Source organism: Neomonachus schauinslandi, chromosome 3 (assembly GCF_002201575.2).
Source record: "Neomonachus schauinslandi chromosome 3, ASM220157v2, whole genome shotgun sequence".
Lineage (NCBI taxonomy): Eukaryota > Metazoa > Chordata > Mammalia > Carnivora > Phocidae > Neomonachus > Neomonachus schauinslandi.
In genome coordinates this window covers 122,100,363-122,128,359 of record NC_058405.1, presented here as the reverse complement: position 1 = coordinate 122,128,359, position 27,997 = coordinate 122,100,363, and the positions used below count along the sequence as shown (strand labels likewise).

The 27,997-nt window shown below is 34.7% G+C and overlaps 1 protein-coding gene across 4 annotated transcripts in view; it reads left to right on the top strand.

Annotated features, from left to right (window-relative positions):
* BAZ2B (bromodomain adjacent to zinc finger domain 2B) overlaps positions 1-27,997 on the top strand; it is a 185,198-nt gene that overhangs the window by 69,133 nt on the left and 88,068 nt on the right. The window contains exons 2-11 of one of the 4 annotated variants that reach the window (XM_021703378.2): positions 4,695-4,883; positions 9,229-9,396; positions 10,363-10,556; positions 16,482-16,685; positions 16,988-17,383; positions 22,451-23,057; positions 24,710-25,003; positions 26,194-26,254; positions 27,064-27,172; positions 27,439-27,540. In XM_021703378.2, the coding sequence (XP_021559053.1) occupies positions 4,695-4,883; positions 9,229-9,396; positions 10,363-10,556; positions 16,482-16,685; positions 16,988-17,383; positions 22,451-23,057; positions 24,710-25,003; positions 26,194-26,254; positions 27,064-27,172; positions 27,439-27,540 (2,324 nt within the window). The remainder of the gene's footprint in view (positions 1-4,694; positions 4,884-9,228; positions 9,397-10,362; positions 10,557-16,481; positions 16,686-16,987; positions 17,384-22,450; positions 23,058-24,709; positions 25,004-26,193; positions 26,255-27,063; positions 27,173-27,438; positions 27,541-27,997) is intronic. The other 3 variants (XM_021703377.2, XM_021703380.2, XM_021703379.2) reach the window with 3 other exon arrangements.

The window sequence follows — 27,997 nt, the reverse complement described above, 5'->3', positions numbered from 1 at the left end:
CTGTGTTCCTTTCTAGTCTATGTAGCTCTTAGGCTCTCTCTTTGCTTAGAGGACCCCTTTCAATATTTCTTGTAGGGCTGGTTTTGTGTTTGCAAATTCCTTTAGTTTTTGTTTGTCCTGGAAGCTTTTTATCTCTCCTTTTATTTTCAATGACAGCCTAGCTGGATTTAGTATTCTTGGCTGCATATTTTTATCATTTAGTGCTCTGAATATATCATGCCAGTCCTTTCTGGCCTGCCAGGTCTCTTTGGATAGGTCTGTTGCCAATCTAATGTTTCTACCATTGTAGGTTACACATCTCTTCTCCCAAGCTGCTTTCAGGATTTTATCTTTGTCTCTGAGACTTGTAAGTTTTACTATTAGATGTCAGGGTGTTGACCTATTATTATTGTTTGAGGGGGCTTCTCTGTGCCTCCTGGATTTGGATGCCTATTTCCTTCCCCAAATTAGGGAAGTTCTCTGCTATAATTTGCTCTAATATGCCTTCTGCCCTCTCTCTCTTTCTTCTTCTTCTGGGATCCCAATTATTCTAACGTTGTTTCGTCTTATGGTATCGCTTATCTCTCGAATTCTGCCCTCATGATCCATTAGTTGTTTCTCTCTCTTTTTCTCAGCTTCTTTATTTTCCATCATTTGGTCTTTTATATCACTAATTCTCTCTTCTGCCTCATTTATTCTAGCAGTTAGAGCCTCCATTTTTGATTGCACCTCATTAATAGCCGTTTTGATTTTGACTTGGTTAGATTTTAGTTCTTTTATTTCTCCAGAAAGGGTTTCTCTAATAACTTCCGTGCTTTTTTCAAGCCCAGCTAGTATCTTTAAAATCATCATTCTGAACTCTAGTTCCGACATCGTACTAACGTCCGTATTGATTAGGTCCCTGGCAGTCGGTACTGCCTCTTGTTCTTTTTGTTGAGGTGATTTTTTCCATCTTGTCATTTTGTCCAGAGGAGAATAGATGAATGAGAGAACAAAAAGCTAACAGGGTAACAACGTCCCCAGAAAATATACTCTAAACAAATCAGAAAAAACCTGAAACTGGGGGAAAAGAAAGGGAAAGAAAGAAAAAAGAAAAAGAAAAAAGAAAAAGAAAAGGGTAAAAACAAACAAAAACAAAACAAAAAAACAGAATATGATCAAATATGAACAGGCTAGTGCATAGATCAGTGCCACACACTAGATTTTGGGCGTATTTTGGTCTGTTAGAAGAAAATGCCTCCCAAAATTTTAAAGAAAGAAAAACTTATATATGTACAAAAATAAGGGTTAATACGATCAAGGGATGATATATGACTGTAAAGATGAAAATTATAAAAGATTTTATAAAAGGAATTGATAAGAAGTTGATTGAAAAGAGAAAGAAGAGGATTTAAAAAAAAAAGGGAGAGAATGTGATCAGGCAGGAGACTAGAACAAAGCCATACACTAGAGGTTTAGTGTATATTTTGATCTGTTAGAAGAAACTATATCTCAAAATTTTGAAGAGAGAACAACTTATATATATACACCAAAAATAAGGGTAACTACTGTGAAGCGATAGAATATGACTCTAAAAATGAAAAATAAAAATGATTTTTTAAAAAAGGGATTGATAAGATGTTGGTTGAAAAAGGGATAAAGAAAAATTCAAAAAAAAAAGAAAAGACAGTTAAAAAAAAATTAACTTTGAAAGACTAAAGAATCATGGGAAAAGAGCCATGAATTCTATGTGCAGTATTCCCCTAGCGCTGGAGTTCTGCTGTTCTCTTTGATCGGTAAACTTGGTCTTGGCTGGCTGTTCTTGGTGATCTTCTGGGGGAGGGGCCTGTTGCCGTGGTTCGCTAATGTCTTTGCTGGAGGTGGAATTGCCCCGCCCCCACCGGGTCCGGGCTAAGTAATCTGCTCGGGTTTGCTCTCGGGAGCTTTTGTTCCCTGCAAGTTTTCCGTACAGCTTTGGAGGACGAGTGAAGATGGCGGCCTCCCAGTCTCCACCCAGGAGGAGCCGAGAACTCGGGGCCCCGCTCTTCAGTGCACCCCCAGAGAAAAGCAGTCAATCACTCCCGTCTCCCCGGTCTCTGGCCGCACTCCCTGCTCACCTGGCCTGTCACCGAGCATTTCTATCTCTGGCTCACGACCCCGTGTGGAGTCTCCAAACCCAGCAGATCCCTGTGGTGCGCTCCCACACTGCTCCTCCAGGGGAGAAAGGGGAGTGTCCCTGGATCTGCCACTTGTTGGGTCCCTGCTGGAGGAGCAGTGGCCTGACTGTGCCTCGGATCACAGTTTATGGCAACCCTGAGCTGCGAGCCCGCTCCTCAGCTCCATCTCTGCAGCCGGCTTCCCCGCTCCGAAACCTGGGAGCTCTGCTGTACTCAGGCACCCCTGGTCTTCCTGTGACCCTGAGGGTCCTGAGACCACACTGTCCTGCGAGGGTTCCACCCACTGCTTAGCCACTGGAGCGACGTCCCACAGTGGAGCTGACTTCTAAAAGTTCCGATTTTGTGCTCCGCTGCCCTATCACTTGCCGGTAGAGTGAGTGACAACTTCATTTAGATATTGTTCATGTTTTCTGTTCATGAGACTCCAAGGTGTAGCTCATTTACTTCTTCACAAAAATAAAATTGATGTTTTAACTATGCATCTAAGAATGCTTACTACCAGTTCATTAGCTATTATAGAAGTATTTCTATCAGCTTCTGACCCTTTATAATTTTAATCTGTTCTGAATTTTTATATTTGTATAGTTTTGAGTTTACCCCACAGATTTTTTTCATATTAAATAAGTGTTACATAGAGTTGACAAATATCATTTAAGAATTATTATTTTGTAAAATATAAATGAAAAATGATTCTAAAATCCTCAAACTAGAATGTTCACTTCAACTTGCTTATCCAGAAAACTGATGTAAAAGGAAATGTAACTGATTATAGTATGTTTTATAAATGAAACATTTGATTAAGGACATCTGATTCATGAAGTTGAATTGATGGGTGAGAACCAGGGATTTTACGTGTAAAAATAAATATATAAATACTGGTTCTTAATGTTACAGGTTCATTTTTTTTTAGAGAAACTAGCTAGCTTTTTGAGAATTTGCAAAAAAAAAAAAAAAATTACAGTCTTTCTGGTGGCCTGTTGCTAGTCTTAATGATGTCTGAATGACCTTTTCTAGTAGTATGCCCTATTTTTGTTTGACTCAACTTCAGTGCTAATGTAATCTAGAATTCTGATAACACAAAAGTACTGAATTCAAAAATTTTCTGTTTAGGCTGTGATGAACAGAAACAAAGATTGGCTGACTCCCTTGTGCTCCTTTACAGTTTCTTTGTGGGCCGTCCTTGCAAAGACATTTTGAGCATCTTCCCTGTGAGACCCAGCTATTGTTTTGTTATAATGGGACCTTGATCCTCAATCAGAAGTTTTTATCTTATAAGTTGATATAAGATATACTTGGTGTAATTTATTTAAATCTTACTACCTCAATAAAAAAATGTAATGTTATTTCAGTAAATAATATAGGGTTTATATTAGTCTCTGAGGGTACACTCTAACCTTTTTGATGATCCTCTTGGTTCTCAGGGAACAAAAAAGCAGTGCAGAGATCTCCTTGATAACTGATAAATGATAACAAAAAGTCTACCTATTTTTAGCTTTTATTTTTACATTTCTCAAATGTATTATGTTAAAAGTAATTAAATTGCAGTGCACAGTTAGGTATGATATAAACAGAAGATAATAAAGAAGACCTATCCTTATTTTAACACAGAGCATAATACCTTTCACACAATAAATTCTTAAAATAGCCTGGAGTGTGAGGTTTGATACTCTATTTTCATAGTATCAGGCTAGGGAAACTTAATTATTTCCTGGAAGTAAAAGGAGGATTTCCAAGTATTAACAAATTTCTGTCAAATCTCTTACAAAGTATGAAAAATAAGTTGGGTTTTTAGTTGTATAACATTTCAACCTGGAGTTTATGACACTTAGAACTAGATTCTCTTTAGAGTGGAGATTGAAAAGTCACGCATTTGAATTGAATGTGATCCTTCCATCACAAAGTTAAAAATGACTTTTATATTGATAACCAACCTTAGATGCATTTAGAAATATCTTAGTAGCTTTGTTCATTTAATCTTTATGCTATCTTTTGTATTGCTTTATTAGGCTAGAATATATCCCTTTTTGGTATGAACTCTCCTCACCTGAGAGCTGTTGGAGACCATAGCTTCACTTCTGGCACTTGGAACTGGGAATGCTTTGCCCAGAGTGTGTGATAATTTGCGTAATGGCTTGGTGACGAATTCTGGACTAAACTTCATTGGTTTTCAACCTTATGTTAATAGAACGCTTTTATTTTCCTTGTTATGAGTAAAAAAAAAAATTGATAATAATGTACATGTATTAACAGAAAGTTCAACTCACGTCAGCAGGTCAAACTATTATAATTAGTGACAATTACGTACCTAAAACATTATTTTCCAAATCTCAAATTCGAAGTAAATAAGGTTATACCACTCATTTTCATTATATTTAGAGTACTTTCATATTTCTAGAAATATTCTGTAGGGTTTGGAGAGCAGAAATAGAAAAAGGAAAAATGTAAAATAAAAATTTAATTGATAAGAAATTATTATAAATTTTAATTATGAACACTGAAATCAGATAAATCTCATCTGTTTTTATAGTACAACTTTAAGTGTGTTTTTTTCCCTCCCAGGACATTTATTCAGAGCAGCTGGGGATCAACCGTTTAACCTGTCCACAGTGTCGAGTGCCTTCCCAATGGTCAGCCACCCAGTCTTTGGTCTACATTCAGCCAGCTCAGGGCATTCAGAATTTGGTGGTTTGGGGACACTTGGTACACCCACAGCCTTAGCCGCACATCCCCAACTAGCATCTTTTCCAGGTAAACATCTGTTACAAACAGTGTTCAAGGAAAGGAGGAAAGCTTGAAAATGTTCAAGCAGTAATTTGTTTATTAAGTTGAACAAAAAGAATAGTCTAATGCCTGGTATATTAAAACTCTTGTACAAGAATTGATGCAATCCTATTTATCATGTGCGAAAGAACCCCCACACTATGTGTGCTAGATGGCAGCACAATTGTATTCAAGTGTTTACCTAGAGAAAGGGGCATCTGCCACAAAAGTGAATAATTAGGCCAAGTTTTTCTCAAGCTTTTTATTGAAATATAACATGCAGGAAAGTGTACATATTGTGAGTGTAGAGCTTGATGAATTTTTTTCGCTTTATTTGATTTTTAAAAAATTATTTAACTTACAGTGGAAAGTAAATTACAGTTCTTATAATGAATATCTCTGTATTTTTATTTTGAGTTCTCACTTCTCTGCACTTTCCAAGGATGATGAACTTGGCTCTTAAATTTCTATATTTTTCCACATTTGATCAGAACAACTATAGATTTGCACCACTTGCATTACAGCAAGACCAGAATTATCCCCAATTCTACAAGTTCTGAAAAATTCGGGAGCGCAGGAAGGCACCAATTAAAGCTTTAATTGGACAAGCATGCTATAATTTTTCTTGTTATATTATTTTGAAAGTCTAAACTTTCATGTGTTTCCAGTGATTGATTTTCTATAATAAATTTTAGTAAGGGATGCATGGTTTGGTGTTACATAAAATAGTTTAAAAATTAGAGCAAAATTCTAGAGACAAATAGACCTGAATTTAAATCTGGCTATGTTACATTTTAGCTGTGTGATCATAAACAAGTAATCTGACCACTCTGCCTCAATTTTCTCATCTGAAAAATGAGGATAAATAATAGTACCTGCCTCTTAGGGCCCTTGTGAAGATTGAAGGAGATAAGCCATATCAGTACTGATTGCAATGTTTAGCGTACATGATAAGTACATAATTAGTAATTATCATTATTATTTCCTCTTGCCCACTTTAATGGGTAATAAACTGTCAAGTGCTTCTTCAAAAGGAAACAAGTATCTCATTTTAACTATATACAGAATGGAAAGATGGTTGGATGTATATTTCAAGCACTGTTTCTTGAGTCATATTATTTTTTTAATTCAGCTGTCTGGGAGAGAGGAGCTGGTGGGGAGAGATATGCCTAGAAAGTTAAAGTCTTTAAGTCTTAAAAAAAAAATACTAATAGGAATTTATTTTGGCCAGTTTCTAACATGATCGCTTAGCAAGGTGATCAATCCAGTAGACATTTGCTGAAATATAGGATTTCTGATTAAAAATCAAAATAGATAGTAGTAATATAGTTACTGATATCTTAAAATTTTTTTATCATTTTGTCGTAGTTTATTACACCATTGCTTTTGAGCTTTTCTAAACCACAATATAATTGCTACATTATTAAAATCAAATGCTATCTGTACTGGAATGTTAGTTAACAAGTGTAAAGAGTTACTTATCTGGACTTCAATAGTGTTGATACTTCCACTATATAAAAAGAAAGTTAATAACTTCTCTAAGAGCCTGAATTATTCACTCATTTCATTTATTGTACAAAATTCTTTGAGCATCTAGTATGTTCTGTGCACTGAGGAATACCTTGAGATAGTATGTGTTGTTTACAGTTTTTAGGAGATGGATAAACAATTACAAGACAGTCTTTAATGGTGAAAGTATGTCTATATAAGCATACTTTTTTTCGCCAAATGGACACTATGCCTAGATCTAGACGACTCATTTGTTTAAGTTGTAGATTGGGTATAATAATTTAAATTTAAATTCTCTATAATTGCCTTTATTCAAAAGGGTAATCTAATTGCCAAATTTTTGAAATCACCTAAAAATAGAAGACACACAAGGAAGAAATTACTAGAAATTTTAAATAAAGAATAACTTACTTTAAAATTTTATGTACTTTTCTGCATTTCAGATGATTAAATCAACAGATGCAAAATTATTTAATGGATATTCGTATATTATTTCCATTTTATATTGAAATAGTATTTCATAGTAATTTCTTTAAAAATTTTCATAATTTTTGGTCATTATATTTTTATATTACCATGAATTTCTGTGAAGCATCTGGCTCTATCAAGTATGAAAGATTTAAAAATTCTGCTAGATCTTCTAGGCTCAGTATCATCTGAAATATTAGACTCTTTCAGTTGAATATGATTAATGTTGCCAATATGCTGTTACCTCCTTTGAATACATTTAGAAACTCATCATAGGCAGGTTTAAGTAAACCTTATTTTGTATATTTTGTTTTATCAACAAACTATTTTGTGAGTGACTAAATTTGTTTTCTCTTTTCTTAAACTTGGAAGATAAATAAGCTTGTCATTTAACAAAAATTACATTATTTCTTATGAAATATTAGACATTTATAAAGTTTGTAGTCAGAAGCTTTACCATTTTCGTATTTTTATTTTATTGATTTTATTTACTTGTTTTTGTTTTTGTTTTTTTACCTGTGGTGTCAGCTTGTTTATAACATACACATTTTCCAACTTTTTTTTTCTAATCCCCATCATGTAGTTATTTATAGTGACGTTCTAAAGTACAGTGTTATGGTTATTTTTTTTTCCTGAGGTTATATCTAAAATATTTGAATCTTATTATACTTTGATTACCTTACTGATTTGTGGGTTGTTTATGAAGTCTATACATTCAGCTGTAACACTTTAATTATAGACTCTACATTAAATAATGTAAATATCTTTAGGAAACCTCAGTCCCTTTTTATTAGCTATTTGGAACCTATGTTTCAAATCTATACATAATAATAGATTCCAGCTGTGCTGAGACAAGTCCAAAATACACAGTTTTTCTTCCCACCTAAATACACTTTTTTCATCTAAACAGTGGATAAATGATTAATGCTTTTGTATAGTTATTCTTGGTTCAGTTCCCATCATTCAGGCACCGCTAAATATGCATTCATGCCATTTCACTAGCAATGCCTTCCTGCAGTGCAGAAGAATAGCTTTTGCAGTTTTTTGCTTATACTGTTTTTAGACCTTTTAGAATAGCAGCTACCATGAACATTTCACTTTTTAAAGAAAACAGATTTTGCCATTAGATAATGAAGGTGCACATTGCATTACATCCTATTTTTAATGAAGAGATATTCCTAGAAAAGATTTAAAGATCATACAATACAGTAAACTGACAATATTGAATTTTTCCCATACTATATTATTGGGTTTCTTTTCTCGAATTTTCTCGTGGTGGTTACAATCAGTGAAAAATATATCATATCTCTTGGAAGATTAACCTGAAAGGTCATAACTGATTTGGTGATCTGGCAGGTTAGCCAAGTGGAAAGATTATTTCTGAGATTTTAAATGGGGCAATACAAGACTTTCTTTTGGATTATTTTCAAATCTCTTCTTAATCTTCACCCTTTTTGAAAACTGTGTTTATAAAATTTGGCTTCTCTCCTTTTCTAAAAGTTTTAACTAAGAGCCACTGTTTGAACATCTAAATTGCATGTGATGATTTTCTACCATTGATTCATTTTACATTGATAAAACAATCATTGTTATCTGTAATTTATGAGAGAAAATATAAACAAAATCCAAGCTTTCCTTATTAACTTTATGGGGAGGAATGTTATAAACCTTTTATATTTTAATGATTTGTTTTGGAAATCTTTGAATACTTTTCATTTCTGAGACAAAAAAAAAAAAACCCCACTGCTTTTGCTATCTTTATGTTTTTATTTAAGTATAGAATATCTTCTTTCATAAATGCACTTGAGGTATACTGGTTTATAGTAGCAGTCTTTGTATTATTATTTATGATTTATCAGACCAAGATTTAAATTGTATGTAATTTAAACATATTTTTTTAAATTACATAGGAAATTCTTACATAGGTTGTAAATGATAACCTTAAATTCTAAGGTTTTGAAATACATTAGTATATTCTTAAATATTATTTCTTTACTAATTTAGAAAAATTATGGTATAAGTGATCAAGAAGTCAAACAGTTCTTTGCCCTTCCAAATTTTCCATTTTATTTTTAAAACCATAGACTACCTTTTTTCTTCATAAACTTGAGTTCAAAGAAGTTGCCAAGTGAAGATCCTTGGATACTATCTTAATGAGAGGAGTGATGAGTGTATAACATAACATCTAATCAGCTGTCTTATAGTTAGATGATCAGTACTGTGTATGATTCAGGTGTTCTGTTCCAAGATGGAACTTGATATTTTTTCCAGGAATAAAATATAAAAAGCATTGTTACATTAACTAGGAAGTTAATTCAAGTATTGTTTGCTTGTTTGTTTGATGTTTGGTTTTGAGGTGCAGAATGGTGGCGAACAACAGATGTTCATAGTCGTACAGGGGCAACCTTCTTTCCACCATTACTGGGAATTCCACCACTGTTTGCTCCTCCAGCCCAGAATCATGATTCTTCTTCATTCCATTCAAGGACTTCAGGAAAAAATAATAGAAATGGTCCTGAAAAAGGTACTCCTGTTAACTTAAGTGATGTATTACAAACTCTCCATTCCAATACCTATTTTCAGTAGAGTTTAGGTTTAATAACATTTATATAACATTGTACTAGACACTTTTTCACAATGTCTTGTTTACTCCTTACAATAACTCGGAGAGATTGGAAGTATCCTCATTTTGCATCCAAGAATAAATAAGTGATTTAAGGACTGCTTACATGTCAGTGTGGCAGAGGCAGGATTTGAACCCAGGGCTTCTAACTCTCAACTCCCATGGCTTTTTCCTTTATTTCAGTATAAGATTTACTTCTGTAATTAAGCATTAAATTCATCAAAACTAATATCCAAGTACTCCTTTTTTTCTTTTAAGTGATCATTAGTATTTCTGCAGTTGATAACTGTTGTTAGAATAGCATTTGCAAATTATAACAGGATTTTGGATGATTTATTATTATTATCATTTTTCACTTGGGTAAGAGTTTTTGGTGAGTTTGCTCTGAAAAGGGAAATACTTGCATTTAATCATATTTATAAACATTATTTATAAAAAGGAAATATTTGCATTTAATCATATTTATAAACATTATTTTAATTGAAGTGAAATTCAGATAAATATAAAATTGCCATTTTAAAGTGAACAATTCAGTGGCATTTAATGCATTCACAGTGTTGAACAACCACCACCTCTGTGTAGTTTCAAAACATTTCATTACTCCAAAAGGAAACTTAAGCAGTTTCTCCCCATTTTTCCTTCCCTCAGTCTCTGGCAATCACTAGCTTGTCTACTGTCTCTATAGATTTATTGTGCATATTTCATACAGATGGAATCATACAATATGTGACTTTGTGTCTGACTTCTTTCACTTAGCATGATGTTTTAAAGAGTCATTCACATTATACATAGCATGTATCATTACTTCATTCCTCCTTTGACTGAACAATATTGTCTTGGATAAACATGTTTGTTTTTATTTTCAAGGTGTAAATGGGTCAATAAATGGAAACAGTACCTCATCTGTATCTGGTATCAACACACCTGTATTATCCACTACTGCTTCAAGTTCTGTGGGACAAACTAAAAGTATAAGCTCAGGTGGAGGAAATCGAAAATGTAATCAGGAACAAAACAAAAACCAGCCTTTGGATGCTAGAGCTGACAAAATAAAAGATAAGGTAAGTTATTCCTTCAAGGACAAATATATAACAGATCTTTATATAAGCATTCTAAGGTTCAAACCAACTGAATCTATGGAACAATTTCTTATGAATTACCACTCCTGTTTTACACATGTTTATTTTTATGGTTTGGTACTAACATTAGGGATCTTAAGAATTACACCTGTCAGCATCAGTATAAATAATACAAATAGTAATAATAGCTAAGATTTATGGAGAACTTAACACATAACAGCTCTACTCTAATTGTTTTGCATATAATACCTATTTTAATCCTCTCTATACCCCTAATTAGCTAGGTATTATTATCACAAATGGAGAAACAGAGCCTCACAATAGTTGGCTAGTAATTGGCCAGGATTTGAGGTCAAGTGGGTTGACCCCAGAGCCTATGTTTTTAGGAAAACAAGATAAGAAAACATTTTATTATGGGAAATTTGAAATATATAGAATAGACAGAATAGCATAATAATCCTGTGTACCCATTATTCATTTTCAACAGTTACCACCTCGTGGCCAGTTTTATTTCATTAGATCCCCAGCTGTGCACGTTATCAATTTATGCCTCTCAGCTCTAAATTCACTCTCCTCTCCTTTACCAGTTGGCGCAATGTTAGACCTTGTCAGCAGAGGGTCTTGGAGAAACCCTGGAAGAAGAAAGGGCTTCAGTTTCTGGTTCCAGTGTTTTCTTCTTGCTCTTATGCTGTGGCTGCCAGAGGGTAGCTTTCTCACCAGCTGGCAGCTTCTCTGCGGGCTCTGTTTAAGAGACATTGTAGTACACACCGTGTAGTGGGTCTCCCAATGGCATCTTAGTAGTAAGTTTTGCTGGGATGCCAGTGGGTGGCTTTCCAGCTAATTTTACTGGCACCCCAGCAAGGAGATTTCCAGAAACTTTTCCTGGCATGCCAGCTGGCATGTTTCCTATTTGCCAGCCTTGACCTGTGATGCCTCAGTGAGCTTTTCTGCCATCCAGTGGGCAACAGCCACATCCTCTCCAAAGTCTGAAGTTCAGTCTCGGGTGAACGAGGTTGGAAGATAGAGGCCCTCTTCCAAGTTTACCTTTATTTTACTACTCTACCTCTGCCCTACAGTAAGTGGCTATTCCCTACACCTGCTATTTCAGGATTCTTTTTTTTTTTTAAGATTTTATTTATTTATTTGACAGAGAGAAAGATAATGAGAGCAGGAACACAAGCAGGGGGAGCGGGAGAGGGAGAAGCAGGCTTCCCGCCAAGCAGGGAGCCCGATGCGGGGCTCGATCCCAGGATCTCAGGATCATGACCTGAGCCGAAGGCAGACACTTAACGACTGAGCCACCCAGGCGCCCCACTATTTCAGTATTCTTTAGAGGTCTCTTTATCTCTCCTAGTAGTTCATATTCTGCTACTAGTTAATAATTCCATATGATAAAATCTCTCTGTTCAAATTGCTGATGTGGTTTCTGCCTTCTGACTAGACCTAGTCTGCCATAGAAAAGGTATTATCAGGAGTAGGGTGGATATGCAAATTGCATGTGATAAATTCACTCTTAATATTCTGGTCACTCTGAGCCTTTATATTTCCTCTTCCACATCATGCCAGGGAAGCTGTGCCATTTCCACTTTGTTAAATGTAGGCCACCACTGAGTCCAGGTTTCATGCATCCAAGCAAGTAAGCTGAGATACTTCCAGCTATATGAACTAACACATTATATCCAGAATTTCTAGTAAGTGTACCCATATTAGTGAATTTGGTCCGCTTTCATTTGTAATTTCTTCTTGAGCGAGGGGTCTTGGTTTATTTTTGAATTAAAGTCTTAGCATCAACTGCAAACATTTTGGAAACAAAGATAATAACTAGGGCAGCATCTTCTCATCTCTCAATTCTATAAAAACCAAATTGAAGGCCTGGTTTTCTAGGGGAACAGAGTCAGCAGTTTGTGATTGGGCACACATCACTTTCTTCACCATCTCAGCTATAATACCAAGGGGACTGTCTCTTCCCCATTGTCTTTTCTTGCCTCCTTTGTTGTAGATAAGAATTGACCCTAAAAGTGTGAGTATTTCTGATCTTTCTTTTCTTTTCTATTGATCTATGTGTCTGTTTTTGTGCCAGTACCCCACTGTTTTGATTACTACAGCTTTGTAGTATATCTTGAAATCTTGGATTGTGATGCCTCCAGCTTTGTTCCTCTTTTTCAAGAGTGATTTGGCTATTCCGAGTCTCTTGTGGTTCCATGCAAATTCTAATATTATTTGTTCTGGTTCTGTGAAAAATATTGTTGGTATTTTGATAGAGATTGCATTAAATCTATAGATTGCTTTGGGTAGTATGGACATTGCTTGGGAAACCTTTTTCATATGTAGTTTGAAAAAATGGTTCTTTAGCTAATTTTGATGATCCCTCCTGGGGGTTGCTATCTTAGTAGTACATATTGAAAATCATTGATTAAGTCCAATTCCCTCATATACAATGCATGCATATTTAGAATAAATGTAGATATTTTAAATTAAACAATGTACATCACAGACTAAAATACACATACAGCCTGTTGAGAAAAAACAAACAAACTGTTCAACTTTGAGTAAGTTCCACTCCTGCTATTACAAGCCAGTAACATGTTGTGACCACAACAGCCAGTCTTTTTAAAACATAAGTGAGTTCTTATGGTTTTAAGCTATCCTATGTTATCATTCCCTCCAGTAGTTTCCTATCTCACTCAGCCTACAAGACCCTGTATGATCTAACCCCTGCCAGTCCATCCAGCCTTATTTTCTGTGGCTCTCTCTCCCTGGTTCCCTGTGCTGGAGCTGATTTAGCTGGCCTCACCATTTTTTTTTAACATATCAGACTTATTTCATGGCTTTTGCCTTTGGTCTTTCCCCTGTTCTTGAAGGCTCTACTCTTTTATCTTTATGTGAGTGTCTCTCACTCTCCATTTAGATCTCAGCTCGGAAAGATCTTACCTGATAACTGCATCTAAATCTTCACACACACACACCCCGCCCCCCCCCTTCCCCAGCACACACTGTCTATCCAAGTATCCTGTTTTAGTCATGGTATGTATCACTAAAAACACTTATTTACATTGTTTGTTGATTCTCTTCTCCATTACCACTGGGGCAGAGTTGCCGTCATACCTTTGTATCTCTGGAGAGGAGAGCAACTATGCCTGGTACATAATAGCCTTGAAGTTGTATGTATTTTGTTACTGAAAGAAATAAGTATACAGTGAAATGAAAAAGTTCAAGGAGAGGGTTCTGAAAAGCTTTCCCAGATTGGAATGGGGTTGGGGGGCTGGTTAATAAGATCTTCTCTGGTCATTTTTTGATAACCTAAGAAGACTCATTTTTAAAATGTTTAAATGACAGGAAAGAGGCACACTACTGAATTGTGTATGAATACAAAATAACTACACACACACACACACATAACTAATAGAGACTAAGGAGACAAAATTGGTAATACTGAAACTAATTTTCTCTTTTTCTCTAATACCTGGACTTGTATGTTCACTTCTACATTTTTTCTAAAATGGGGACTAAATTTGTTACCTTATAAAGGCACAGACTCTTTGTATACTGTCATGTATGGTCTGCAAGGACTATCTGCATCAGAATCCCATTAAAGTGCTTGTTAATGCAGATCCCTGTGCCCTGTTCGGAATTGGGACTCAGGAATCTGCTGGTTGTAGCAAGTTCAGCAAGTAAATATTTTGCACTCTAAAACTTTAGAATCCACACTTCTAGACCCACTCTCGAGGCATGTAGACTCCATTTCTCATGCCACCTTTAAATTAAAAACTACAGATATTACTTGGGCATTAAAATAGGAGTTTATTTTTCTCTAGTAAATTACTGTATCTCCCTTATTCTTTTCCTTTCTTAGCCTCTATTAAAAACCAAAGTGGTAACTTCTACTGAGACTCTTTATGATTTTCATAATCTTGTTATACATGCTTAGAAACCCACAACAGATTTTGGTTACAATGAAGGAGAATTTTCTCTGCCAAATAAATGGTAGGCTTAATGTTACTATATTGTTAGTATTTTGTTATAATAGTAATAGTGTATTGTTACTATTGTTTCTCTTTAATCTCTACTTTGATCTTTTTCATTCTGTGATACCTACACTATTCCAAGTCAGTGTCTCATCGCTCTGCTTTCTTGTGAGGGAAAGACATAGCTCCAGGAATGATGGTTACTATTAGTCAGCTTATTGAAGGGTGTATCTCTGGAGGAAGCATTATGGTTGCTAGTTTGGAAGGGTTAACACAGGTTACCATTGCAAGGAGAGTATAACAACAGGACTGACTCTCTTCACTCATATGTATTTCATTTCATTTAAATCAAATTTCAGAAAGCACAAGGGAAAGAGTACTAATGTGCAATCTATAACTATTGCTTCAACTTGGCTTCTTTCTGTAGAAGTGTATTATTGTCTTTCATGCCCCATCTCACTAGTCATGACAAACTGTATTGCTGTTAAGACCATAACTTTTGTAATTCATTGCTTTTGTAATTTATTGCTGCTTTTTCTATATTTTGTTCTTTATTTTATCTGTCAGTGAATCCTGTTGAAATGTTCCTATGTAACTTTGGATTATACTCAGTCTTGCTCTATCATGTCAGTATTTCTCCTTTTTAGTCTTCCTATTGGCGAGTTTTAACTTTTCCATTGTTATATAGATATTTAGTCATAATTCATCTAATGATTTTTCCTCCTTTGTATCCACTACTATTGTCTATTCTTTTTTTTTTAAGATTTATTTATTTAGGGGCGCCTGGGTGGCTCAGTCATTAAGTGTCTGCCTTTGACTCGGGTCATGATCCCAGGGATTGAGCCCCACATCGGGCTCCCCGCTCGGCGGGAAGCCTGCTTCTCCCTCTCCCACTTCCCCTGCCTGTGTTCCCTCTCTCACTGTGTCTCCCTCTGTCAAATAGATAAAATCTTAAAAAAAAAAAAAAAAAAAAGATTTATTTATTTATTTATGTAAGAGTGGGGGAGGGGCAGAGGGCAAGAGAGACTCTCCAGCAGACTTTCCACTGAGTGTGGAGCCCCTCTTGGGCCTCTATCTCACGACCCTGAGATCATGACCTGAGCTGAAGACAAGATTCAGAGGCTAAACCGACTGAGCCACCCAGGCACCTCTACTATTGTCTGTTATTTAAACACAAAAGTTTTTTTTTAATGTGACCTAATGTCACTTTCTACCAATTTTGGGTTTTCTTTTTCCTGTAGAGCCTTTAATGTTCCAATTAATATCTCTCTTTATCGTATTTTCTATCTTTTCTGAAGTGAAATATAAAAATTAAATTCATTGCTAAAGCAGCCCTTAAGTCTTTTGCTACTTATTTTATCTTCTCTCCAGTACTTATTACATATGGATTTTTTTGCTTTCATATTAGCCATTTGTCTACTCTACCACCACCTGCACTAGAATGTAAGTTTCTTGAAGGCAAGGACTCTATCTTAGATATCTTGTTGTCCAGCATCTAGAAGGTGTGTTTGGCACGTTATATATAAATAATTGGTTATTGACTCACTATCCACATAAAAAAGAAGACTGCAGCTAAATATAGAACTGAAATGTCTGTAGCCCTTATCATAATTGGAATTATCATTTTGTAAATTGCTCTTTTTAATCTGCCATACGTTTTGAAGCATGGCAGTCATATGAATAGATCTACATATATACTATGTCAATGTTTCTAATGTTCTGTACATGACACAGCCTGTACTTTTCATTGGAGAATTCCGATCATATAAATTAATTGGATCTGATTGTTGAATAACTACCCTTACAACATGTGACTTTTCTCTTTTTTCTAAAATGACATTTTGAGATGGAAAAATCACTTGAAAATTAAAAGAGCATACCTCTTACTGAACTTTGAATTTTTCCAAAAATAAAGTCTTGCTAAAAACTTGTCTTTATCCAGAAACCAAGGAAGAAAGCTATGGAAAGTTCTAGCAACAGTGATAGTGATTCGGGCACATCATCAGACACCTCAAGTGAAGGCATTAGTAGTAGTGATTCAGATGATCTAGAGGAAGATGAAGAAGAAGAAGATCAAAGTATTGAAGAAAGTGAAGATGATGATTCTGATTCAGAGAGAGAAGCACAACATAAGAGTAACAACCAGGTATAAATAGTTTATTGGCAGTATCCACACATTCTTCCTATTTAGGAATTAACTGGTTTATCTTGACTCTCAAAGTCTATAAAGTTTAAAGTTAATCATGTCTTTAGTTCTTAACATTTGCCCAAGAAAGGAGATGGAGAAACATTTTTAAAGGGACATTTGGTATATTTTCTAGTGAGCTTTATGTAACTATCATAACTAATTAGCACTTTTTAAAGTACCCTTTTTTCTCCCAGTTTTACTGCATGACATTCTTTGTTTTAATAGATACTGAGAAGTCGTCTTTTTATTTTTATTTACAGGTGCTATTACATGGTATTTCAGACCCAAAAGCAGATGGACAGAAAGCAACTGAAAAAGCCCAGGAAAAAAGAATACACCAGCCATTACCTCTTGTGTCTGAATCCCAGACTCACTCATCATTCCAATCCCAGCAGAAGCAGCCTCAGGTTTTGTCACAGCAGCTTCCATTTATTTTCCAAAGCTCTCAGGCAAAGGAGGAATCTGTGAACAAACACACAAGTGTAATACAGTCTACGGGATTGGTGTCCAATGTGAAACCTTTATCTTTGGTAAATCAAGCCAAAAAGGAAACTTACATGAAACTCATAGTTCCTTCTCCTGATGTACTTAAAGCAGGGAATAAAAATACCTCTGAAGAATCTAGTCCTTTGACCAGTGAAATGCGATCCAAACGGGTAAGTGAAAAATTACTTATAGAAGAATTTCATTATTCGAGAAAGAGCTTTTATATTGTCTTACAATATGCAAGTTTAAATTAAATTCTACTCTTATTTCCATACTTTATTAGTTACCAGGAAGAGAATATGCACATGAGAAAGCTAGATTTCTCTGATTTTGTAGTTACATATACATCTGCTTAATATATTTTTGGCAACACAATCGTGTCATTTTTTTTTCCTGAGGTATAATGATTTAGTAGTAAGGGGAGACATATGTTTGAATAAGATATACTCCACAATTAGTTTTGTTTAAGATCAATGTCCTTTTTTTTCTAATATCAATATATTCTTTTTTAAAGAAATAAACTTGAATAGTTTACTTCTGTAATCCTGTCAATTACAAGCATAAAAATCCTTTATGAAGAATCATTTTCCTTTACCATTTTTTAAAAGAATTTTTTTAAGATGTTTTATTTATTTTAGAGAGAATGTGTGGGGGTAGAGGCAAAGGGAGAGAATCTCCAGCAGACTTCCCGCTGAGTGGGGAGCATGGAGCCCGACTCCAGGCTCAGTCTCACAACTCATGAGATCATGACCTAAGCTGAAACCAGGAGTCAGACATTCAACCAACTGAGTCACCCAGGTGCCCCCCCCCACTTTTTTGAAGAATTTTTTTTAAAGATTTATTTGTTTGTTTTAGAGAGAGAGTTCCTTTGCCATTTTTAACAAATTATATGAAATACAAAATATTTTGAATAATTTTATTTATACAAATACCAGAACCACTAATCAGAGAATTTTTTCTTCTTTATTTTCTTGCTATTGATTTTATATTACTACATAGTCTACATTCATATGTCTAGTAGAATTCTAATAATTAAATGACCAATGCCTTTTTTTTTTTCCTAAAAATTTTACTTGTTTATCTGAGAGAGAGAGAGAGAGGTGGGGCATGAGCAGAGGGAGAGCATGAGCAGGGGGAGAGGCAGAGGCAGACTCCCTGCCGAGCAGGGAGCCCGATGTGGGACTCGATCCTAGGACCCAGGGATCATGACCTGAGCCGAAGGCAGACGTTTACCTGACTGAGCCACCCAGGTGTCCCTGACCAATGCCTTTTATTCTAGAACCAATCTAGAGTAGAGAAAATATATTATGTTTGAACACAATATCCTGTCTTTTGATTACAAAAATTACCTTTAGGCCTCCTAATCATTAGATAATTCTTGTACAGCTCCTGCTGTTTGCCAGCTATTGTTTTAAGTGCTGAAAATGCATTTACTCATTGAACACTAACATCTGTAAGTGCTACTAATATTATAATGCCCATTTACAGACAATCAAATTGAGATTCATGAAACTTAAATAACTCCCCCAAGATCACACTGCTAGTTAGTAATAGAGTTAGAATTCATATCTGGGCAGTGTAGCACTAGAATCCTTGTTCTTAAACGCTGTGATATGCTGCCTTTCTTTCTTAAAAAAGTTACAGTGTCCTTGTCCATTAAATCTTATTTTACTGTGAAGAATTTAAGAACAGGGTCAAAGTAAAAAAGACTTGGATAAATCAGGCTTTTTTGAGAATCTAAATGAGTAGTTCACAAGCCTAACTATACACTAGAATCACTTGGAAAACTTAAAAAAAAAAAAAGAATAACACCTCAGAACAATGAAATCAGGATCTCTTGTGCTGAGACCAAGGTATTGCATATATCAAAACTTCCAGGGGCACCTGGGTGGCTCAGTCGTTAAGCGTCTGCCTTTGGCTCAGGTCATGATCCCAGGGTCCTGGGATCGAGCCCCGCATCAAGCCCCGCATCGAGCCCCACATTGGGTTCCCTGCTCCGCGGGAAGCCTGCTTCTCTGTCTCCCGCTCCCCCTGCTTGTGTTCCCTCTCTCGCTGTCTCTCTCTTTGTCAAATAAATAAATAAAATCTTAAAAAAAAAAAAAAAAAGCTTCCAAATAGGTAGCCAGATTTGAGAATCCCTGATCTACATGGAGTGACCAATGGTATTATACCATGCATATGATAACTTGTAATGCAGTGCTCAGTCATAAGGAGGTATTATTATTGGCATCACATTATTGACTCTCCATGAGTAAATTAAACAAACTAAAAATTACATTGTTTGAGTTATTTTAATTTTTCATTAATGTATATTCCACTTTAAGATAGATTATAGAGCGTATCAAGAGTTATTTGCATTTTGAAAGGTTTCTTGATTTTTCAGTTTCTTAAATATTTCTTATTAAAAGAATTTTATATGACTGCCTACTAGAAAGTCACTTATTAAACACTTGCTTAATAAATGTAACCAACCTAGACTTCCTATACATTTGATCTTATGTGATTCTTACAAAATTATGTGAGGTAAAGAAACTAAGGCTTAGAGAGATTAAGTCACTTGCTAACATCATAGTACAAGTAAAGAGTAGAAGGATTTTAAACCAAGGTCATTCTTACATCAAAGCCCATGATTAAGATGAAATAATTTGGTGTTTCTAAAATGATAATGGTAGTTCATGGGAAATATTTTATGTGAGTGGATCTTCACATTAGACTCAACTCCAAATGACTTTATCTACTTTTCATTGGTACCTAGTATTGAGTTAAAGGGTATTTTATAAATATTTTTCTTACATCAGCTCTCTTTCTTTATATGGTAGTCTAACATATAGAATTTTGCTTTATTCTTATGAAAGTCTCTATTTCACGTTACCTGCCATGTATCTGTTTCCTCCACTAGTCTGTGATTTTTTTTTTAGTATTATTTAATCATTGGTTCTTTCCATACACGTATAGTATAGACATTTAATTCAAATCAATACACATTAATTGGATCTATATAACAGTAGTGAATTTTCTTTATCAAGTTTTGCCTAGAGGATTTTTTGTGTAGACTGAGAGACTCAGTAAGGGCTGGGAACAAGAACTTGGAGGTAGGACAGTTTCAAACCTGTCTTTCCATACTCTTGTCATCCAAGTGTCTATCTTAGAACAGCAAGACATTTGCTTCTGTGCAGTTCTCAATTTTCTCCCCTCTTCCTTTTTATGTACCACCCCCAATATCAAAAAGCACAACATATTTGCCTTTAAAGAGTAACAGCTACTACTCTTAGATAAAATACAGTGATCTTTGGTTATTTTTGAAAACCTTCAGGTGTCAATATAGGGGAAGTGGGTCTTTAGAATTATGGAGTGAGAAGCAATTTCAGAAAATTAAAACATAAAACTAAAGGGCGAGGTTTTGTTTTCATGACTGTTTTGATCCTATGTATTTAGAAGGAAAATTTACTACCTGTAAAAAAAGAGTACAAAATGATTATATGACATAATTTTGTTCTAAGAAATGAAAATACGCTAAATTTTTCTGCTGAAAACTTAAATCAGTATATATTAAATATGAAGGTAAGTACATTATATACATATACTTACATGTAATACATAATATTTCTATATTATATAAATATTAAGTAAAATTAAGTATGTTAATGTATTTTATATAAGAATTTTGCCATAAAATTCTTTTTAAAAGGTAAATACAATTATTTAGTATAATTTTCCATATTTTATTCACTGAATAAATACTAATTAAGTACTTTCTTTTTGTGAAGCATTGCCTTAGATATGAGTATTATGTGACAGTCTTTGTTTACAAAGTGAAGTGTTACAGTAAAGATGTTAAATAAGATAAAGCAGTTTATTAGGAATTGCGTACTGCTTATTAGTACTGCTCCTTTAAAAGATTTAATACGTCATTCTATATTGCATTCCATCTGCATTTATACTTCCGAAATGCCCACCGCAAATTTTTGCCGACTAGAGTGTTAAGAGCCCAGATCCAAGCTGACAGTACTGCTGATTTTAATTTTAAGGCAACCATTTTCATTACAGATTTCACCTTCTGAAATTTAACTGTATTTCTAGTAACTTAAAATATTTTAATCATTCCACTTAAGTATTTTATGTATTAATTATATATATTTAATGAAGTTTATACGATTTTATTCTTTTTAAGAAGATTCTGAGAGCCAAATAATTTTTTGTTTCTATTTACAGACATAAGTTTTATGGCTTAGTGGTTTACAAATCAGTTTTTTCCAAAAGTATAATTTTTCTAAACTGTTGTATTACACGCTTTCTAATGCTCATGTGCTAAAGGCACTCTAAGCTAGATCCCACAGACTGTTGAGCCGGAAATGCCAACAGCTTCATATCATGTCTGCCACAGGTAGCACAGGGTAATAGACAGGAGGGAAAGGAGTTCAAAGGAGAGAGACGACGAGTGCTTCTGGCTGGAACACACCTGGAAAACTTCTTGGGTGGGATTGTGAAGAAGGAACAAGATTTCATGAGCTTGAGATTTCTAAGAGGAGGACGTTTCACACAGAGAAAATGATTGTAGCAAAATGTGGAGGTAGTGAAAGTATGACATGCACAGGGCATGGCGAATAGTCCAGTTTGACTAGAACGTTCTATTAGTGCCTACTTGAAAAGTCATTTGAGTATTAAGTGTTAACACTTAATTAAAATTAAGTGTTTAGGCTTTATAAAGTTGCCAATGGCAAAGGAGACACTAAAGCTTTTAACCAAGGAGCTAAACAAGGTATTAGGCTGTAGTTTAAGTAGTAGAGGCTGTAAATTAAGATAAAATTGGCATTGGCATATAGCATATATTGGGAGTTGTGTGGGAAGAAAGGGTGGTATGGCTTAAGTTTGAGCAATATTTTAAGGAAAGAATCCAAAAGACATAGGGATACGGCTGACTTGGAAGAGGGAAAAGTAAAAGATGTTTTTAGAGTTTCAGATTTAGATTATCGAGACAGTGGGAGCAATAATAATGAGAGAGAGGCAGTCAGGAAACCTGTATTTTGAGGGGAGAAAGACTAATTGAATTTTAAACATATTATGTCTAGCCAAGATTCAGCAACCAACTAGTCATCACTGCCACTAATTTTAAGCACTTGTAAATCATGATTTAAATTTGTATATGAGCAGCTGTTGTCAGATACGGGAGGCAAATAGAAGTAATCTTTGTTTTTATGGTACATTGTTGTTTTGTTTTTTAACTTATGTTTCAACAGGAACAATATAAACAGACATTCCCAGCGCAGTTAAAGAAACAAGAGTCATCCAAGAGCTTGAAGAAGGTTATTGCAGCTTTGTCAAATCCAAAAGCAACCTCTAGTTCACCAGCACATCCAAAACAAACAGTAGAGAACAACCACCCTAATCCATTCTTGACAAATGCACTTTTAGGTAATCACCAACCAAATGGAGTTATTCAAAGTGTCATTCAAGAAGCTCCTCTGGCACTTACTACCAAAACTAAAATGCAGAGTAAGATTAATGAAAACATTGCTACTGCAAGTAGCAGCCCTTTTTCCTCACCTGTACATTTGAGTACAAGTGGGAGAAGGACCACTGGCAATCAGACAACTGTGCTACCCTCTGCCTCTCCCATAGTGCATCCTCAAGGGAAGGAAAAAGCGGTTAGCAATAATGTAAACACAGTAAAAATACAGCACCACCCTCACCCTGCAAAATCTCTAGTGGAACAGTTTAGGGGAACAGATTCAGACATTCCCAGTAGTAAAGATTCTGAAGATTCAAACGAGGATGAAGAAGAAGATGACGAGGAAGAAGATGAGGAAGATGATGAAGATGATGAATCTGATGACAGCCAATCAGGTTATTTTCTATTTTTAAATTTGAAGTATTTATCTAAATGCTGTGTGGACCAAAACAGTTAAAGGAGGTTCTTAGTTCGCAGACTTAGAGTCTTTGTCATTCACTGTGTTTCACGCAGCTATGTGCCTGTCCATAGTGAGCTGGTAAAATATTGGAGTGATTGAAATTAGAAATCCTAAGTTAAATTCTCAGCTTTATTATTCATTTAACATTAAACAAATAAAAACTTTAAGTGAAAATAGATGATGCATAAATTAAGAAATAACTTCACAAATTTGCTTAATTTTCATTTAATTCATGACCATTTATTTGTCCTTTCTTTTTCATTTCTTCTGCTACTTATTTAAATGTGTCAGTAGATATTTTGAATGAAGGAGGTAAAATTGTAGTCAGTCATTTAGAAAGCACCAGAAACCTAAATCCCTATGAATGTCCATTAGCAACACAGAACTTACTTAATCAAGTAGAGTGCTCCTTGATTTTATTTTGATTTGCTTTCTAGTTTTGCTTTTTTTTTTAGACTTCTTTCCATTTTTCTTCCCCTTAACTCTCCTCATTGTTCCACAGAAAATTGAAAGCATAAAATATAAGATAATTTAAATTTTATATACAAAGGTGAAATACATATTATAAAAATATTTGGATTTGTTACTGGTCAGCCACAAGTCCAATGGTAAATTTTCTAGCTGCCAATATGAATAGGAAAATATAGTCAGTTATACATCTTAAAGCGTCTAAGGTAGAAACAACCTACTTGCTCAGGGTAAGAACAATTTTCCTGATAATATTTTTTCCTGGGATTCCCATAAATACAACTTTGCATGATCGAGTATGAATATCATTATGAATAACTTTCAAAGGCAATTTTTATAACAAATTTCAACATAGGCAGATGGTACTACACAAAACGTGATTCCACAAAAATTGTTATCCTGGGAACGTTTAAAATACATTCCAAGTATCAGGCCTGTGTTTATCGAGTTTAATCCAGGAATAAAAAATACCTGTTTGTAAGAAGAGATGCATTTATAGGACGACATTCCTAGACCAAACTTAAATTATTAAACCATTAAATGTTCCCACATAATTATTTATGTAACCTGGTCTTTTGTGAAGCCTGAGAAGCCTGATGAGGTCTTGCATCTAAATAAAATAACTACAACCAGAAAAGCCAAGAATCTTTCAGAAAATGGTTTTCTTTTACCTCAAAGCCCAGATGAAAGAATGATGGTAGTTTCAGACTTTTCTTCCTCATACTGAACCTAGTATACTTCTTAAGCTATTGGAATCTATTAATTTAAAGAATCAATTTTATTCCCTCTATACCTTAGTTTCTCTATTAAATTAAAAATGATTTTGAAACCACTAAGCAGAACTCATCATGTGAACAGTGTCATGTGAGAAGAACTGTTTTATGATTAAGGTGTTGAGTAAAACTGATACTTTGAACAAAGAATTTTGAGAATTTGTAGTCTGCATACATTGTACTCAAATAGCTTGTAAGATAGTAAATTTTACATGAACTCTTCAGGAAAGTCGCTCAGTTGAATTCAATCACAGATGCTGATTCCTAAACTATTCCATTTAGATACAAACTGCAAATGTTGGTGATGATCTAGTTATAATATACAAATGCTTCTTTTACTTCCCAGAATCAGATAGTAATTCAGAATCAGATACAGAAGGATCAGAAGAAGATGATGATGATGATAAAGACCAAGATGAATCAGATAGTGATACTGAAGGAGAGAAAACTTCAAGGAAACTGAATAAAACAACTTCCTCTGTCAAAAGCCCTTCCATCAGTCTCACAGCTCACTCAACACCTCGTAACCTCCACATAACAAAAGCCCCAGGCTCTGCTCCTGCTGCCTTATGTTCTGAGTCCCAGTCACCTGCTTTTCTTGGCACACCTTCTTCCACCCTTACTTCAAGTCCACACTCTGGTACCTATACTTTATTTTTATTATTGTAAAGTAGAAGTCAAACCATAGCAAGAATTCTTATTTATCCAGTGTTCTGTGGATGACCTCATTGGAATCAAGTGTTACAGCTAGATTCGAGGTTGGCTGAGAAAGGTCAGCATGTATTTTCAAAGGATATGACCAATTACCATTTTTATTCTGTGCTTCCCACTTAAGAACCTGATTGATGACAGACAGCTCTTGATTTCAACTACCTTCCTGCTTTTGTGTTCAGTTTATGCTCCTAGAATTTAGAATTTGACTAACAGTTGGACTTTTTTGTACTTTATAAAAGTGAGCTCACTAGGTTACTTGAGATACAATTGCATATCTGCCCAACACATAGCCAAAGGTCATTTGAGTTAGTGAGTAGCATTATTATTTCATTAACATGCCACATCTTTTTTTTTTCTATTTGACCTTTTATAAACGTCTAGAGATCTTCATTAAAAGTTTTACATTAATATTCCAAAAGGACTTATTTCTATTTCAAAAGCTAAGAAAATATGGAAGTGTATAGTACAGTATCATGTTGCTTTACTGATTTCACTCTTTTCTTAGAAATGTCTAGTTTTGCTTTCATTTGCCACAGACCAGTATGATATTCTACTAATTTAAGATGCACATATTTGCATTTGTGAAACTTGGCCATTGTCTATGAAGAACTTTACATATAATCATAATCCTCTTCCTTTGTACTTTAGGTTAAAAGATCTAGTAGTGGTTTTGACTATGGATTTATATGAACATAGAAGTTACATTATTTTTAAGTGTATGAGCCAGCTGTTGAAATTTTTCAGCATCTTAAAACTCATATTCTCAATGAAAACAACTGTACCTGGTTTTCTGAAACCTCTATCTACGATTTTCCTCCTCCTTCTTTAGCTATTTCTTTAAATACAAAATGAGAGGAAAGCTATGTATTTTTACCTTCCATTGTATTTTCTGTAGAAAGACCATTCTATCATGCAGACCAAAGGAGACAGGAAAAAAAATCCTCTGTATAGTGTGTTTTGTTGCACATCATCTAAAAGTAACCTACAAGTTGCAGAAATACCTTCAGTAATTCAAGTCATTAAGATATATTATTTAAAGAAAAGTTTCAAAACTATTGAAAAATTGTCATCTAAATAAACTAATCTTTTATGTTAACTGGCTGAATTTTCTTGAAGGCACTTCCAAAAGAAGAAGAGTAACAGATGAGCGTGAACTGCGTATTCCTTTGGAATATGGGTATGCAAAATAAGATTCTCTTTTTGCTTTGCCTCCACATATTTATGCATGTTTGATTTCTCACTATATTTCACTCTCTGCTATTCATAAAAGAATTGAATATATTGCATAGTATTTATTAGAGCAGAAGAGCTAGAGCAAAGGGCAAAGAAGTTGATATATCAGAAAACTGAAATGAAGGCCAACTGCAGTGTTTAGGTATGGCAATGCTGGGATGGGCTCACACAGCAATGGGACTACCGACTGAGAAAAGACCAAGCAAGAGAAGATCATTTGGCAGAGGGCAGGGCGGAGACACAGTTAAGAGTATGAGAGGTTTTTGCAAAGATGGAATTAAAGAACAGTAAAAGCCACTGTGGGCAAAACTGGGGGACGTGAGCAGAGTGTGGTTAAAATGGTTTAATTGGAGCTGAGAAGTTTTACACTCGAAGTACGTGATCCTCAAGGAGCAGAGAGCCAGGTTTTCGGTACTGTTTTCACCTAAAGCTTTTCAGATATACAAAATCAGTACACATTGACACATGTTACTGAATTTGTCCGAATACCCAAAGTAATACCAGTTACGATTTCTAAGAAATTTAACGGAGTTTAATATTTGTAACTTGAGTCTGATTAATTTTTAGTGGAATTACTTAGCTAAAAATCTAAGTAACTTTAATGATAAATGTATCTGAGTTGTATGATTAGGGATTTCTTTTTGTTTTATTTGTATTTTTCATGTTGTCTAAAAAGCATGTGTTCTTAAGTTTTTTTTAAAAAAGCTTTCTTAAAACTAAATATGTTATAACTCTCATTTCTGTTGCCTGTAGCTGGCAAAGAGAGACCAGAATAAGAAACTTTGGAGGGCGCCTTCAAGGAGAAGTAGCATATTATGCTCCATGTGGAAAGAAACTTAGGCAATACCCTGAAGTAATAAAGGTACATACTTTTCACCAAATAACGTACATTTGGTGCCTGTTAAGCATGTTTATGGAAAAAAGGTGCTCTCCTTTCTCAGATAAAGTTCCTTGATACAAGATAATTCTCTTGTATGGGTCTAAATGTACTTAACTTAAATTGATCTTCTCTAAATCCATAGCCCCTTGATAGAATATGCAAAACGTTAGTGTCCTGAAGAAAGCTCTACATCAAAGCTGGGTTGTAATTATTAAAACCTGAAGTGGAAAAATATGTGATTTTTTCAGTATCTCAGCAGAAATGGAATAATGGATATCTCAAGGGACAATTTCAGCTTCAGTGCAAAAATAAGAGTGGGTGACTTCTATGAAGCCAGAGATGGACCGCAGGTATCCACTTTTTAAAAAGTATAGTCTTTAAACCAAAAAGTAGTACCATAACCTAAATGAAGTAAATTTCACTACACTCTGAAGCATTGCCTTTTGTTAGTTAATTCGTATAAGCCATACATATAACTTTGTGGTTAACACTCACCAAGGCCTCAATTTACTATATTCCAGTAACAAGGAGCTTTGACATAATAGATGTCTTTTTCAAATTTTTTAAGTCCGCATTTTCCTGTTTATTTATTTTGTCAACAATTTTACAGTTTATACAGGTATAAAATTATCTGCATGTTCCCGTGAAATATAGAAAAACATTAGTTCCCTGAAAGGTAAACTAATTTAAAGGTAAATTAATTTGAATAGGAAAAATATGTTGTTAGAAGTCAGTCCAAAGGGGAATAAATATGCCTTAGTTTTTGGGAAGGATCTTGTCCATCTGATTATGCCATGCTACATGAGC